Source organism: Oncorhynchus nerka, linkage group LG28 (assembly GCF_034236695.1).
Source record: "Oncorhynchus nerka isolate Pitt River linkage group LG28, Oner_Uvic_2.0, whole genome shotgun sequence".
Classification (NCBI taxonomy): Eukaryota; Metazoa; Chordata; class Actinopteri; order Salmoniformes; family Salmonidae; genus Oncorhynchus; species Oncorhynchus nerka.
The window spans coordinates 15,703,361-15,716,649 of NC_088423.1; the positions used below are offsets into that span (position 1 = coordinate 15,703,361).

At 41.7% G+C, this 13,289-nt stretch overlaps 1 protein-coding gene across 3 annotated transcripts; it reads right to left on the minus strand.

The window, feature by feature from the left end:
• Positions 1 to 2,021: 2,021 nt before the first annotated feature.
• cbx7b (chromobox homolog 7b) lies at positions 2,022 to 10,359 on the minus strand. Of its 3 annotated transcripts, XM_029639994.2 has the most exons (7): positions 10,304 to 10,359; positions 9,995 to 10,108; positions 8,941 to 8,984; positions 8,768 to 8,833; positions 8,562 to 8,628; positions 8,082 to 8,418; positions 2,022 to 5,508 (listed from the first exon to the last, which is right to left on the minus strand). In XM_029639994.2, exons 2-7 carry the CDS (start codon positions 10,061 to 10,063, stop codon positions 5,309 to 5,311), a joined length of 783 nt encoding a protein of 260 aa, XP_029495854.1. In that variant the 5' UTR covers positions 10,064 to 10,108; positions 10,304 to 10,359; the 3' UTR covers positions 2,022 to 5,308. The 3 variants fall into 3 exon arrangements, with proteins under 3 accessions (XP_029495854.1, XP_029495853.1, XP_029495855.1); XM_029639993.2 differs by having other exon boundaries at positions 9,995 to 10,339; XM_029639995.2 differs by lacking the exon at positions 2,022 to 5,508 and adding an exon at positions 6,704 to 7,973 and having other exon boundaries at positions 9,995 to 10,339.
• Between the last annotated feature and the right edge of the window lie 2,930 nt (positions 10,360 to 13,289).

Below are 13,289 nucleotides of genomic sequence, written 5' to 3' on the forward strand. Positions count from 1 at the left end.
TTGCTGTTTATGTTTTTTATTTATATATATATATATAACATTTTTGCCAATTGTGTGTAAGGAGTTTCTGGATGTGAGAGTTCTTCCTTAGTATATGACACAAGTAATATTTTTGGGGACTGAATTTTTTTGCTTTTTTTTTTTTTTTACACATATTTTTAAGATTTTAAATGTGGTGGAAAATTACAGTGAGCTAATACAATGGACCTTTTTATCCTTCTGTTTTCCTTCATAAAACCAGTCATGATTGTATCTGTTTTGCAGAAGTATTTTTTTTTTTTTATAAATATATTATAATGATCAATATTTTTGCTGTATCTACAAACAAACATCACAACATATCTTCCTGCCTTTTTTGGGGGGGGGTACTTTTTTTTTTTCGGTAAATGGTACCTTGCGACTGCTACATTTCACAGAATATATTTTTGAAAAGGACTGTCCAAAAACCGAGAGGATTGAGAAAGGTGAGTTTTTTTTTTTTTTTTTTTTTTTTTTTTGTGAGTGACTTTTTCTGGTTTTGTAATCTAAGTTAAACTTAGTGTTGTGGGGAGGGTGTTGAACACTGGCTGATCTCCCTCTTGGACTGACTGTCTCAGGTCAGAAGCTTCCAGTTTTGACGCCCAGATCTTCTACGTGAGCACATCTTTCCCCGTGTCTCAACTTTTTTTTTTCTCTCCCATGAATGTGCACTCCCCTCTGACCCCCACACTTACTACAGAATGATGGATGGACTTACTGAGGATGTTGCCTGTTGCCAGCTGATTCGGATAGATTGATGGCTGTGTGCGTGTGTACATGCATACCCTCATGAAATGAAACGCAGAGGAACGGGGATATGGGCAATGTGTAGCGGGGTTTTCTAGCTATAAACTCACCTCCTTTAAAAAAATATATATTTTGTCAACAATGCTGCCCTTTCCCACCTCCTAGTCACATCCCCCTTGTTGTCTTTTGCCCTGCACCATTGGGTGTAATCTAATATTACTGTACAAAGAACTGGACTTTAATGAAATGCTGTTTTTGTAATAAAATGAACAGCATAAAGTTGGTGTACAGACTTTAACCTAGGATGAGCAGAGAGACTCAATTATAGATGTTCTCCTTTTGATTTGATTTCCTAGCAACTCGGGCTCCTCCCAAATTGAAAGTATTGAGGTTTCTGTAAGGTACAGTATGGGGTGTAGGTCATATGAGCACCAATGCGCCTTTGTATTTTTGACACGGGTTATTCTAACAAATCACATCTTGTTTGCTGTGATCACCAACACATTCACATGCGCAACACAATACCGGGGAGAAGGCTTATTAGTGTGGTCAGACAATGAATTGGTCATTAAAGATTTCACAAGTTCACTTATTTTTCTCTATAGGTTGGGATTTGGGGGGAGGGGAAAAAAGTGGCAATATCTTGAGACTTTTATATAAAAAGAGTCTTTTATATATAGATATATTATTTAATTTCTTTTATATATATATATAAAACTTGAAGCTACAGGAATTAGATTAAACTTTTTTTGTATTAAAGATGTGATGCAAAATGACACTGCGGTCATTGATACTGCGGGTTTGAGTATATCATGCCATTTTGAAGAGATGTACATGCATATAAATGTATACATACTGAATCACTGTAGAAACCATGGCAACTGAACTTTTGTTTAGTTTGTGTTTCTTCCTAAAGAGACTGGAAATAAGACTATTTAATATTTGTTTAGTGTTCAAATGGAATCTTTGACCACTTTTCTCTACATATTTTGGTGCTTGTGCTAAAAGGAAGCAGAAAAGAACTGTTGCTCCATTTCAAATTTAAGTTATTTTGGTGGTCTGATTTGTATTTTTTTTTGCAAATAATTTTATTGTACAATAAAGTATGTTTGTACCATTGGAACAATACCTGTAATGTCTATTTACACAAGCTACAGTAACATGATTCAGCCAATCGTACATTGGTTGCACGGACAACACATTTACTTCATTATCTCGCCCACATGACCTCCGATAAATCATTCACAAACGAACAATTAAAGCTCAACATCCATTTATTTTTAGTACAATATAAATAATCTCAGACATTGACAAGTTATAGACAATGGTTTTTGATTAGACAAACCATAAAGTGCAAAATGTCTTTGCTCAGCAGTGAATATTTAAGCAACTAACCACATTTGGCAATATCAAACGAGTCTTGTCATGGCTACCGCATTAGCGCATAGTTTAATCTGAAGAAAAATAGGTAACACTTGACACCCAGTGTCATAACTATGTAACACTAATGACCAATATTTATACCTGTTGTGACATATTGTGTTATTTTATGGCTGGTTATGAGACCCACAAATCAAAACCAACATTTTATTGTAATCATTTTTTCCCCTGCCAACAAGTTTCCTTTCTCTTGAAAGTTTATCCTTTGTTGTAATACATTATGTCATTTTAAATAACTTGTAGAAAACACTCTGACAATGTCATGAAGCATTATGACCATCCTAATTATATAAGCCCATCACGTACATGCTGTTATGTCAGTCATCAGTCAAAAAGAGGGTGTCTTGTCCTGCTCCTGCATTTATCCTAATCATCAGCAACAGCACATTGGGATAGGTGCATGTCTGACATCAATGTGTGCGCAATTACAATGAGCATTGAATATGGTAAATGTAAAAAAATATATACACTGTTGACAGGCAGGCCATGGTGTAATGGAATGTTTTACCTTGTGTGGTGGGTTTTGACACTTATGTACACTACCGGTCAAAGGTTTTAGAACACCTAACTCAAGGGTTTTTCTTAATTTTTACTATTTTCTACATTGTAAAATAGTAGTGAAGACAAACTATGAAATAACACAGAATCATGTAGTAACCAAAAAGGTGTTGAACAAATCAAAAGATGTTATATTTGAGATTCTTCAAATAGCCACCCTTTGCATTGATGACAGCTTGGCACTCTCTCAACCAGTTTCATGAGGTAGGCCAGTGGAATGCATTTCAATTAACAGGGGTACCTTGTTAAAAGTGGAATTTCTTCATGAGTTTGAGCCAATCAGTTGTGTTTGTGACAAGGTAGGGGGGTATACAGAAAACAATCTTATTCGGTAAAAAACCAAGTCCATATTATGGCAAGAACAGCTCAAATAAGCAAAGAGAAATTACAGTTAATCTTTACTTTAAGACATGAAGGTCAAGTCAATATGGAAAATTTCAAGAACTTTGACATTTTCAAGTGCAGTCATAAAACCCAAGCGCTATGATGAAACTGTCTCTCATGAGGACCGCCACAGGAATGGAAGACCCAGAGTTACCTCTTCTACAGAGGATAAGTTCATTTGAGTTACCAGCCTCAGAAATTGCAGCACAAATAAATGCTTTACAGAGTTCAAGTAATGGACACTTCTCAACATCAACTGTTCAGAGGAGACTGTGAATCAGGCCTTCATGGTTGAATTGCTACAAAGAAACCACTAGTAAAGGGCACCAATAATAAGAAGAGACTTGCTTGGGCCAAGAAACACGAGCAATGAACATTAGACCGATAGAAATGTGTCCTTTGGTCTGGAGTCCAAATTTGAGATATTTGGTCCCAACCGCTGTGTCTTTGTGAGACGCGGTGTGCGTGAACGGATGATCTCTGCATGTTTATTTCCCACCGTAAAGCATGGAGGAGGTGGTGTGGGGGTGCTTTCCTGGTGACACTGATTTATTTAGAATTCAAGGCACACTTAACCAGCATGGCTACCACAGCATTCTGCAGCAATTCGCCATCCCATCTGGTTTGGGCTTAGTGGGACTATAATTTGTTTTTCAACAGGACAATGACCCAACAAACCTCCAGGCTGTGTAAGGGCTGTTAGACCAAGTAGGAAAGTGATTGAGTGCTGCATCAGATGACCTGCCCTCCACAATCATCCGACCTCAACCAAATTGAGATGGTTTGGGATGAGTCAGACCGTAGAGTAAAGGAAAAGCAGCCAACAAGTGCTCAGCATATGTGTGAACTCCTTCAAGACTGTTGGAAAATAATTCCATGTGAAGCTGGTTGAGAGAATGCCAAGAGTGTGCAAAGCTGTCATCAAGGCAAAAGGGTAACTATTTGAAGAATCTCAAATATATTTTGATTTGTTTAACACTTTTTTTGGTTACTACATGATTCCATGTGTTATTTCATAGGTTTGATGTCTTCACTATTATCCTACAATGTAGAATTAAAAATAAATAAAAACCCTTGAATGAGTAGGTGTTCTAAAACTTTTGACCGGTAGTGTAGGTGTCATAACCAGCCATAAAATAACAATGTATGTTATGACAAGTTGTCAGCTGTTATGACATGGTTATGAACATGTCAATGGGTTATGACGCTGGGTGTCAAGTAAAGTGTTACCAAAAAAATCTGTTCAGTATTTACTAATACACAAGTTCTCCTTCAAATAATAAATACATTGAATTACATTCAGTCAGATCGATATATAGAAAAAATAAGGACTAAAAAGACAATACCCTTCAGTCTATTTCCTCTTACTTCAAGCTCAAAGGATAGCTTAATAAACATCCAAAAAGAGGGCAGTCAGTGTTGCTTTGTTGTGAGTGCGCGTGCAGACGCACGTTTACAAGCCCCAAAATATCTCCAGAAAGAGTAACTTCAGGCAGTCCCATAATCCCTTGCTGCATTGTGATCGCAGAGGGAGATCATTTTACCGAGTCATACTCACAAGACACCATCAGCCTCGGCTTGGAGTGGGATAAACAGCCACTGACCAATGGTAGATTCCACAAAGATGACCACATAAATGATGTGAATACAGTGCAATTCAGAACAGACTGTTCCCAAGTCAGTTTTTTGTAAAAAAATAAATAAGAAAGGTTTTGGTTCCACTTTTAAGGACAGTGTACACTGCATGTGTTGCGCAGGGTGTTAGTGGGATCCAACTTGTCTTGATTATCACTATCTACCCATAGAGGAGAGGAGAAAAGTATGCAGGCTGATTAAGTCATTTTGTAGAGGATTTCTAAATCATTACAATACTCTAAGCCACATATAATAATAACAGTCCATATGCAGTGCACAAAACCCTTTCTTGTATAGAAGGCTATGATATACAGTGTATAGCCGGCTCGATGTAGGAGTGTATGCCCATCTCAATGTAGTCGGTGTATACTGTACACTACAGTCTGCCTATTGAACAGAATAGGAAGTTAGTGTGGACAGAGGTCACTCACAAGGCCAGAAAGGGAAGAAGGGTAAACGTATGAGGAGAAAGAGTTCACGCATTCCCGACATTGTGACGATAAAACTCAAGAACCTCTAGAACTCTCTAGAACTCTAAGCCCCAGCCTCTGAAGAAGCCTTTGGCTGCCAGGGCCTCTCTGAAAGTCACTGTGAGAGAGTTTATGGTGACGTCAGTCACGGTCACCTCCCCTGGGCCAATCACTGGGTTCCAAACGTCCGACCTCTCTGACACGGTCACTTCCTCTGAGCCAATCACGGATCTCCAGTCCTCTGCCCTACTCTGCCCTAATGGGAGGGGAGAGCGGAGGAAAGAGAGAGAGAGAACAGGAGGGTAAGTTTGCTGGGATTTCATCAAGTCTATCACGTGTATTGAATGTATGTGTACATCTTCCCATTCTAAATCAACTGATATGTCAGCTTCATGACTTTTAACAGTTTTTATCATTATGATAAAGGTTAAATAACACTGTGCCTCCAGTAGGAGTTGTAACATCAATGATGATAACTAAAATGTGTCATTGGTGTTAACTGAGAATTTTTGGATTGGAGACCACAGATGGACACATCCAAGGTCATTAACCATTTAAACATAATTGACTAAAGATATATTTTGAATGATTTTGCTCACAGTAGCTAGGTATCCATTCAATTGGTGACAGAATTGCATGAGAATATTCTAGAATCGGTGTAAGGAAAATATAAACATTTTCCCACCAGTGCTGTTTCCACAAATGGACTTGTTGAGGATTTTAAAAAATCAGTGCGCGATGACGTAGTGCATACAAAATGTACTTTTTGTTTAGGTTTTCATGTACCGAATAAAAAACTAAAGTTCAATGTGTTTACATCGCATTTTCAACTCTACCCATAGTTTTATGAAAAACTGTTGTTTTAAATAGCAAATGTGCCTACTCTGGTCTTGACACGTGCTCTAGCCAACACCTCACAGATACAGTGCAGGTAGGCTACAGTGCAGGTAGGCTGTGCGGGTTGGCTAGTCTACATGATGAGATTATTATGGACAACAGCGAGAATATTTGTATTTGTCAAACGTCAGTCAAGCATCGATCATCATGTCACCAGAATAAGACCCTTAATATTTATTAGACAGGAGCATCAAGCTCATCACCTTGCACTTTCACCACCCTGTGAAGTTCATTATCATTTATTTCATCTGTAGCCTAATCAACTGGATGGTTTCCCGAGTCCTAGTGAGAGGGCCACACACCATATCATCGCGTGACTCCAAATTTACTTCCATATTGTAACGGTTTTGACTTGAGGTTATTAGTTATAGGGGTGCCAGGTAGGTTGTGCCTACCAGAGAAAACATTGGTTTCTCCTTTTGGTTTGGGAGGGAATGAGTCCCATCTGGTCCGTCAAGTCTACACCAATACAAAACACTTATGTAAAAGTCAGGATGGAAATAAACTTTTCATAAACCCTTAAAACATTGGAAAGAACTTCAAAAACAACTATATTCTTTTGCGTGGGTTGTATTAGCAACATCAATGATTACACACACATATAATAATATCACAATGAGTTCTGGTTCTTCTAGAAATGTCCTGTACCTCGGGCCTAAAAAGTGTCCTGCCCGGTAAAGGAGTTCAGGGAACTCCCGTGACCTTAGTCACGTAATGTTTGTCCGTTCATTCAAGTGTAGCGTAAACCCAGTATTAATCATACAATCAATATAACAATTATTTTACCACAGAACTTTAAAGCGTATCAACTCTTACTAAGTCCTCAACTACAACTAACTACATAAATCATCACAGTATACCTCACATCAAAACAAATGAAATACCGTATACAAAAAAGGTTGTAGTCAGTCGGTCAGTCAGACAATCCAATCCGCCAACAGATCTCCAGCAGAGAAAGGCCACAAAGAACGGAGAGGTGTAGTCCACGGACGCAAAGATTGGATCCGATCCTGGGTAAACTCTATTAGGCTACAAAACAAACGGAATAGAGAAGCTTCGGAACTGAGGGTTGAACACATCCTCATTCACGTCTCCATCACAACCCCACTTTTGCGCAGCTGATGCTGGCTATTTAATTGGGAATTAAAGGGAAAGCGCCCTATTGGAAGGAGAAGCACTGAGACGGTTCAGAAAAATTCAGGGCCGTCACAATATGATGGTTATTATATTAATATTTATGCATATAGGTGTTTTTACCGCCCAAAAGTTATCACTACAACTCTACTCATCACTACAGGGACAAACCAATTTGCTTGCTCTTGGTACTTTATACAATGCATTAAGGTAAGGTTTTGCAATATAAACATCATCTGTTATGTTTTAGTTCATTATAAACAAAAAAACATGTATGATTTGTAACTATTTGTAATTTTAAAGTGTTTTCCATGGTTGCAAAGCCAGGAGATGCAAATGCCACCGCAATTCAAGAACAAACTTATTATTAAGTTACATTTCTATGGTGACCTAGATTGTGTATCTCATTTGTCTTTCGTTCCTGATATCATGAACTCACTGACAAAGGTTGATAAGAGCACTGTGCATTGCTTGCATGATGAGTACATTGCCTGTAGGCTATGCATAGGCCATCTGTGTTCTACCAGGAAGATTGACATGTACTGTTCTGCGCCATACATTAAACCCTATTGTCAACCCTCTCTCTTGCCATTACTTGTGTCTGTTTGCTCTGCCAGTGGCCAGTTTGGATGGGATCGGGGAGCTTATGTTCCTGGTTGTCTGCCCAGCGGGCCTCCTGTACTATACCTACTAACAGGTTGACACACACACACACACACACACACACACAGTCTAGAATTAGGTCAATTTGGTGATTAGGCAGAATAGAAACTTCCTGTGACCGACTAACACACTTACCATTCAGAATGCCGCTGGAGATCTCTGTCTCTCGCTCTGACTCATCCTGTCGAGCTTCCTCCTCCTCATCTTCCTCTTCCCTCCTTCCCCAGTCCTCATGTGTGGGGTCCTGTGTGGGGGTAGGGGGACCAGGGGGAGAGGCCAGGTGCACGAACTGTGACCTCCTGGGTTTGTTTTTGTGGTGGTCCAGGTGGGGGTGCAGGCTCCGTCTACAGGCCCCGTAGGTTGGATCCTCTGCCTCAGAGTCCAGTGAGCGAGTCAGGGAGAGACGTAGGCGAGCTGGAGGCTTCTCTGGGGCCTTGTGGGCACTACGGAGATCCATGGTGTAAATAGTGTTCTACAGAGAGGGGAATAATAAAGATGTCTTATTTAGTAGCAGTGTTTCTCCAACATCCTTACCCCTTTAGTTAGTATGCCAACTAGTATTACTCTGTCTAAACAGACACAGGAGAAGATACATTTAACATTAACCCATCCCACCTGTAGTAGAAGCCTTTTAGCTTTGGGTCCTCTCTTCCGGTACACTAGAGCTCTGTCCTTTTGGTCTCTGGTGGAATGGTAAGGTCAGTCAGTACAAACAGGCATAGTTTACTATTACTACAGTACGGTGTATTAATACTACTACTACTACTGTGCTATGATATTCGTTAGCTAGGTAAAGCCTCTACAGTGTCTCATGGACTTACTTTTCCTCATAGGCCTGCACCAGACGCTGGTCCAAGATGTGCTCCTCTGGTTCCCATGTACTGTATCTGTACAAAGACATCGCCGTGGTTACTCATCCATCCAATAATACTCTGCATGACTCATGGTCCTGGATTACTGGATATGATGATGACATCATAGAGATGATACTCACTTGGGGGGCCATCCCTTCCACTTCAATAGATATTCCACGTTCCCCTGTGACACAGAACGTTGGAGACAAACATCAATCAGGGAGAAAGAGGAGAGTGTGTGTGGGAGGATGTTAATGGTAATGTTGCTATGCTCACAGTCTACTCCAAGCACATAGATAAATAGCCTATAATAACTTTTGAAAATCAAGGAAATGCATGTCTTCTCATCTATACGATGTAATCATGTCATTACCGGGAAGTCAGATTCCATGACGTTGCTATATGACGTTACCCTACGTAGCTTCTTGACTTTGACAGTTGCTAAATAGAATGACGTCATCGCACGAGCACACTGGTGACTTGAGAGAATTAGGAACGTCACGAGACACCCCCTACACACGCTCAGAACATTATAAAATTAATATGTGAACTGGACAGAGATTAAAGACATGCACAACAATATTTGACAGAATGAAATGTTTTCCCTATGTTACGGGGACTGGCCATTTTAACGGTTGATGAGCGCCTGCACTGACAATGACTCATGGACCGAATCGAATTCACTTTTAATGTAATGTAAGACCAACACTTACAAGGACTTCGTATCATACATGATGCTTGTCAAACGAGGCGGCCGCGGTTTGCGCCCTAATAACCCACAAACCTGTATCTGCCATTTCCTCAAGCGAAACTGCGTAGCTCTTCACAAATGCGCAATAATTGAATAACCCGTGGGCTATTCTTCTGCCAATGCACAAGACTGAATGCAATGTTTAGGTTCCGATATGATGCTTCCGTTAGGATAGACCACTGGCACCCGGAGTGTAATGCGATTGCAACACGCTCCACGTTATGTTAAATTTAAAGAGATACTCCCCACTCTCACGCCCCCTTAAACGTTTATGTCAATGGATACTGGATATAAATAGACCACTGGTAAAGTGCTTTTCAATGTAGCCATCTGTGTTCCCTACTAAATATAGGGTACCCTATAATGGATATTCTCGTAAGTGCGTAAAATTGTCATTATCCAATTATGGTACATGCGTTTTGTTTCCAATATGAACGCCTTACCCTTCTAACTCTTTTCTTGATTATTGATTCCACAGCAAACACTTGTTCACCAATCGCTGACAGCTCCATTGGTCCAATATAGAACGTTCTGCTTACTCTTTGAAATAAACTGATCTAGTAGAGATGAGAATAACCGCTGTTAGTTCAGCTCTGTCGCTACAAAGTAACTGTATAGGCTATGACAAATATCTAGAAGTCGTGTTTAAAAATTGTATTATCCTCCCCCAACCCTCCCTCTAGAAAGTGAGGTTTGTTTTCGATTTAGTTCCAGATTAATTTCTCCATTCCACTCGATCTCTCCGTACGTACAGTGACTTCTCAAATCTGCGACACATCTGCACTGTTTGGCGCGTTCCCGTACTTCCAAACGCGCGCTCTTCGTTCCACAGTGTCAAAACAACGCTCGAGCGAAACGCCCGTAACATGGGTCCGCGCACGCAAATGACACTTAACAAGCAGTAGCAGGAAAACAAAGCAGGCAAAGTAGGGTTTATTATAAATGCGCTCCATTTTCCATCCAAATTCCAACAATTGCACTCAAGAAATTAAGCCACATCCTCAGGTGTACATATAAAGTGCCATTACAAGCATTTTTATTTTTGTGAGAAAAAAAACAACAGAAAACAGTAACATAACCAGGACCCTTTAACAGAAGGGAGGTGGGTGGGATTGTCATGGCAAAACGCTAAATCCACTATGTCACTACTTACTGGTTTGAAAGGGATTTTCTACCAGTGAGTTTGGTTGCCCAACCTGAAGTCCCCTAGGGGCATCCCCAGACCAGCAACCTCATTGTTTTGTCTCATGATGTGTGACTGTTGCAAATGATTAAATTAACAGTTGAATGAATCATGTGATTTGATGCTCAGATGAATAGGAAAGCTTTCAGGATTGAGCCCACCAGGTGCAAAATTTAACAACCCCTCTTTTGGTAGACAATAATGTCTGCGTCCTAAGTAAACAAATTAAGGCCTTATCAAGTCTTAAATAATTCATAATATGTTGTTGTGATGATAAAAATCTATCAACCAAATCTCTCAAACAGCTGTCAAAAATTCTCAATTTCTAAACTAACAGGTCTTGGACTCTCAAACTTTCCCTTTTTCTTCTACACATCTATCGGACATACTTTCTCTTTCCATTACTCCCTCAACTGTCAACCTTTTCCCTCTGACTCCACTTTACTTTTTGTGGACTTTACCATTGTGGACATTACAGCCAAGGTATCTCCAGATAGATCCAAATCTAACATCAGTGCATTTCCAGCGAATAACTGGAAACCTTAATTAGCATTTGTACCAATTCCACAACTCTGTATATTTGGCTGGTGGATTTTTGCAGGTCATGAGGTCATGAGTTTTTCTTGACCACATGATCTAACCAGAAAAAAACTCTGGGCACTGATTAGCCAAAAAAAACAGGTGTGTGGCTTTTCCTGGTCAGGCCGCATGGTCAAGAACAAATCCTGGCTCTACCATGATACAATATACAGCCATTTGTCAATTAATTCATGAATACATTTTAATTGAATCTTTATTTATATAGCCATGTGTCAATACCTGTGCCTAACATGGCTTCAGCCAAGAGGATTTCTAATTTGAAGACATTAACTAGCAGAGTTTCCTACTAACAGATAGGGATGGTCTCAGAAGCAACAGAGGATAAAACAGCTACATACACAGGTCCTCCTGTGCTATTGAGAAAACGTGCTTCTCACCAACTATATTACAGTCTATGTACACAATAGACACACCATGGAGTGCTTGGCATTCCATTGGTTGCTGTCATCATTAGCTCTGTGTTTGTACAAATTTATTATTTTTTTGGGCAGGATTTAATGTTGTCCGGGTGAAAAAAATAGAATTGTGAGCAGTGACATGATCAGAGGAAGACAGACAGGTAAAGAAGAGATGTGCAGAGAACGACAGATAGGAGAGAGAGACACAGAGAGAGAGAGAGAGAGGGGGGACAGAGAGAGGGGGGACAGAGAGAGAGAGAGAGAGGGGAGAGAGAGAGAGGGGACAGAGAGAGAGAGAGGGGGACAGAAAGAGAGGGGACAGAGAGAGAGAGAGGGGACAGAGAGAGAGAGAGGGGACAGAGAGAGAGAGGGGGGGACAGAGAGAGAGAGAGAGAGAGAGAGAGGGGGGAACAGAGAGAGAGAGAGGGGGGACAGAGAGAGAGAGAGGGGACAGAGAGAGAGAGGGGACAGAGAGAGAGAGAGAGGGGACAGAGAGAGAGAGAGAGGGACAGAGAGAGAGAGAGAGGGGACAGAGAGAGAGAGAGAGGGGACAGAGAGAGAGAGAGAGGGGACAGAGAGAGAGAGGGGACAGAGAGAGAGAGAGAGGGGACAGAGAGAGAGAGAGAGAGGGGACAGAGAGAGAGAGAGAGAGAGAGGGGACAGAGAGAGAGAGAGAGAGAGGGGACAGAGAGAGAGAGAGAGAGAGGGGACAGAGAGAGAGAGAGGGGGACAGAGAGAGAGAGAGGGGGGGGACAGAGAGAGAGAGAGGGGACGACAGAGAGAGAGAGAGGGGGACAGAGAGAGAGAGAGGGGGACAGAGAGAGAGAGAGGGGACAGAGAGAGAGAGAGGGGACAGAGAGAGAGAGAGAGGGGACAGAGAGAGAGAGAGAGGGGACAGAGAGAGAGAGAGGGACAGAGAGAGAGAGAGAGAGAGAGAGAGGGGACAGAGAGAGAGAGGGGACAGAGAGAGAGAGAGAGAGAGAGGGGACAGAGAGAGAGAGAGAGAGAGAGAGAGAGAGGGGGGGACAGAAAGAGAGAGGGGGACAGAAAGAGAGAGGGGGACAGAAAGAGAGAGGGGGACAGAGAGAGAGAGAGGGGACAGAGAGAGAGAGGGGGACAGAGAGAGAGAGAGGGGGACAGAGAGAGAGAGAGAGGGGGACAGAGAGAGAGAGGGGGACAGAGAGAGAGAGAGGGGGACAGAGGGAGAGAGAGGGGGACAGAGGGAGAGAGGGGGACAGAGAGAGAGAGGGGGACAGAGAGAGAGAGGGACAGAGAGAGACAGGGACAGAGAGAGACACAGAGACACAGAGACAGGGAGACAGGGAGGGAGGGAGAGAGAGAGGGACAGAGGGGAGAGAGAGGGACAGAGAGAGAGAGAGGGGGACAGAGAGAGAGAGAGGGACAGAGAGAGAGAGAGAGAGAGAGGGGGACAGAGAGAGAGGGGGACAGAGAGAGAGAGAGAGAGGGGACAGAGAGAGAGAGAGAGAGAGAGGGGGACAGAGAGAGAGAGAGAGAGGGGGACAGAGAGAGAGAGGGGGACAGAGAGAGAGAGGGGGA

Excerpts from the sequence above, each read along its gene's own strand:
- cbx7b (XM_029639994.2), bottom strand. The coding sequence starts at position 10,063 with ATGGAGCTGTCAGCGATTGGTGAACAAGTGTTTGCTGTGGAATCAATA. Across the intron at positions 8,834-8,940 it reads TGGAAGGGATGGCCCCCCAA|ATACAGTACATGGGAACCAG; the intron begins GTGAGTATCATC and ends GTCTTTGTACAG. Across the intron at positions 8,629-8,767 it reads GTGCAGGCCTATGAGGAAAA|AGACCAAAAGGACAGAGCTC; the intron begins GTAAGTCCATGA and ends CCATTCCACCAG.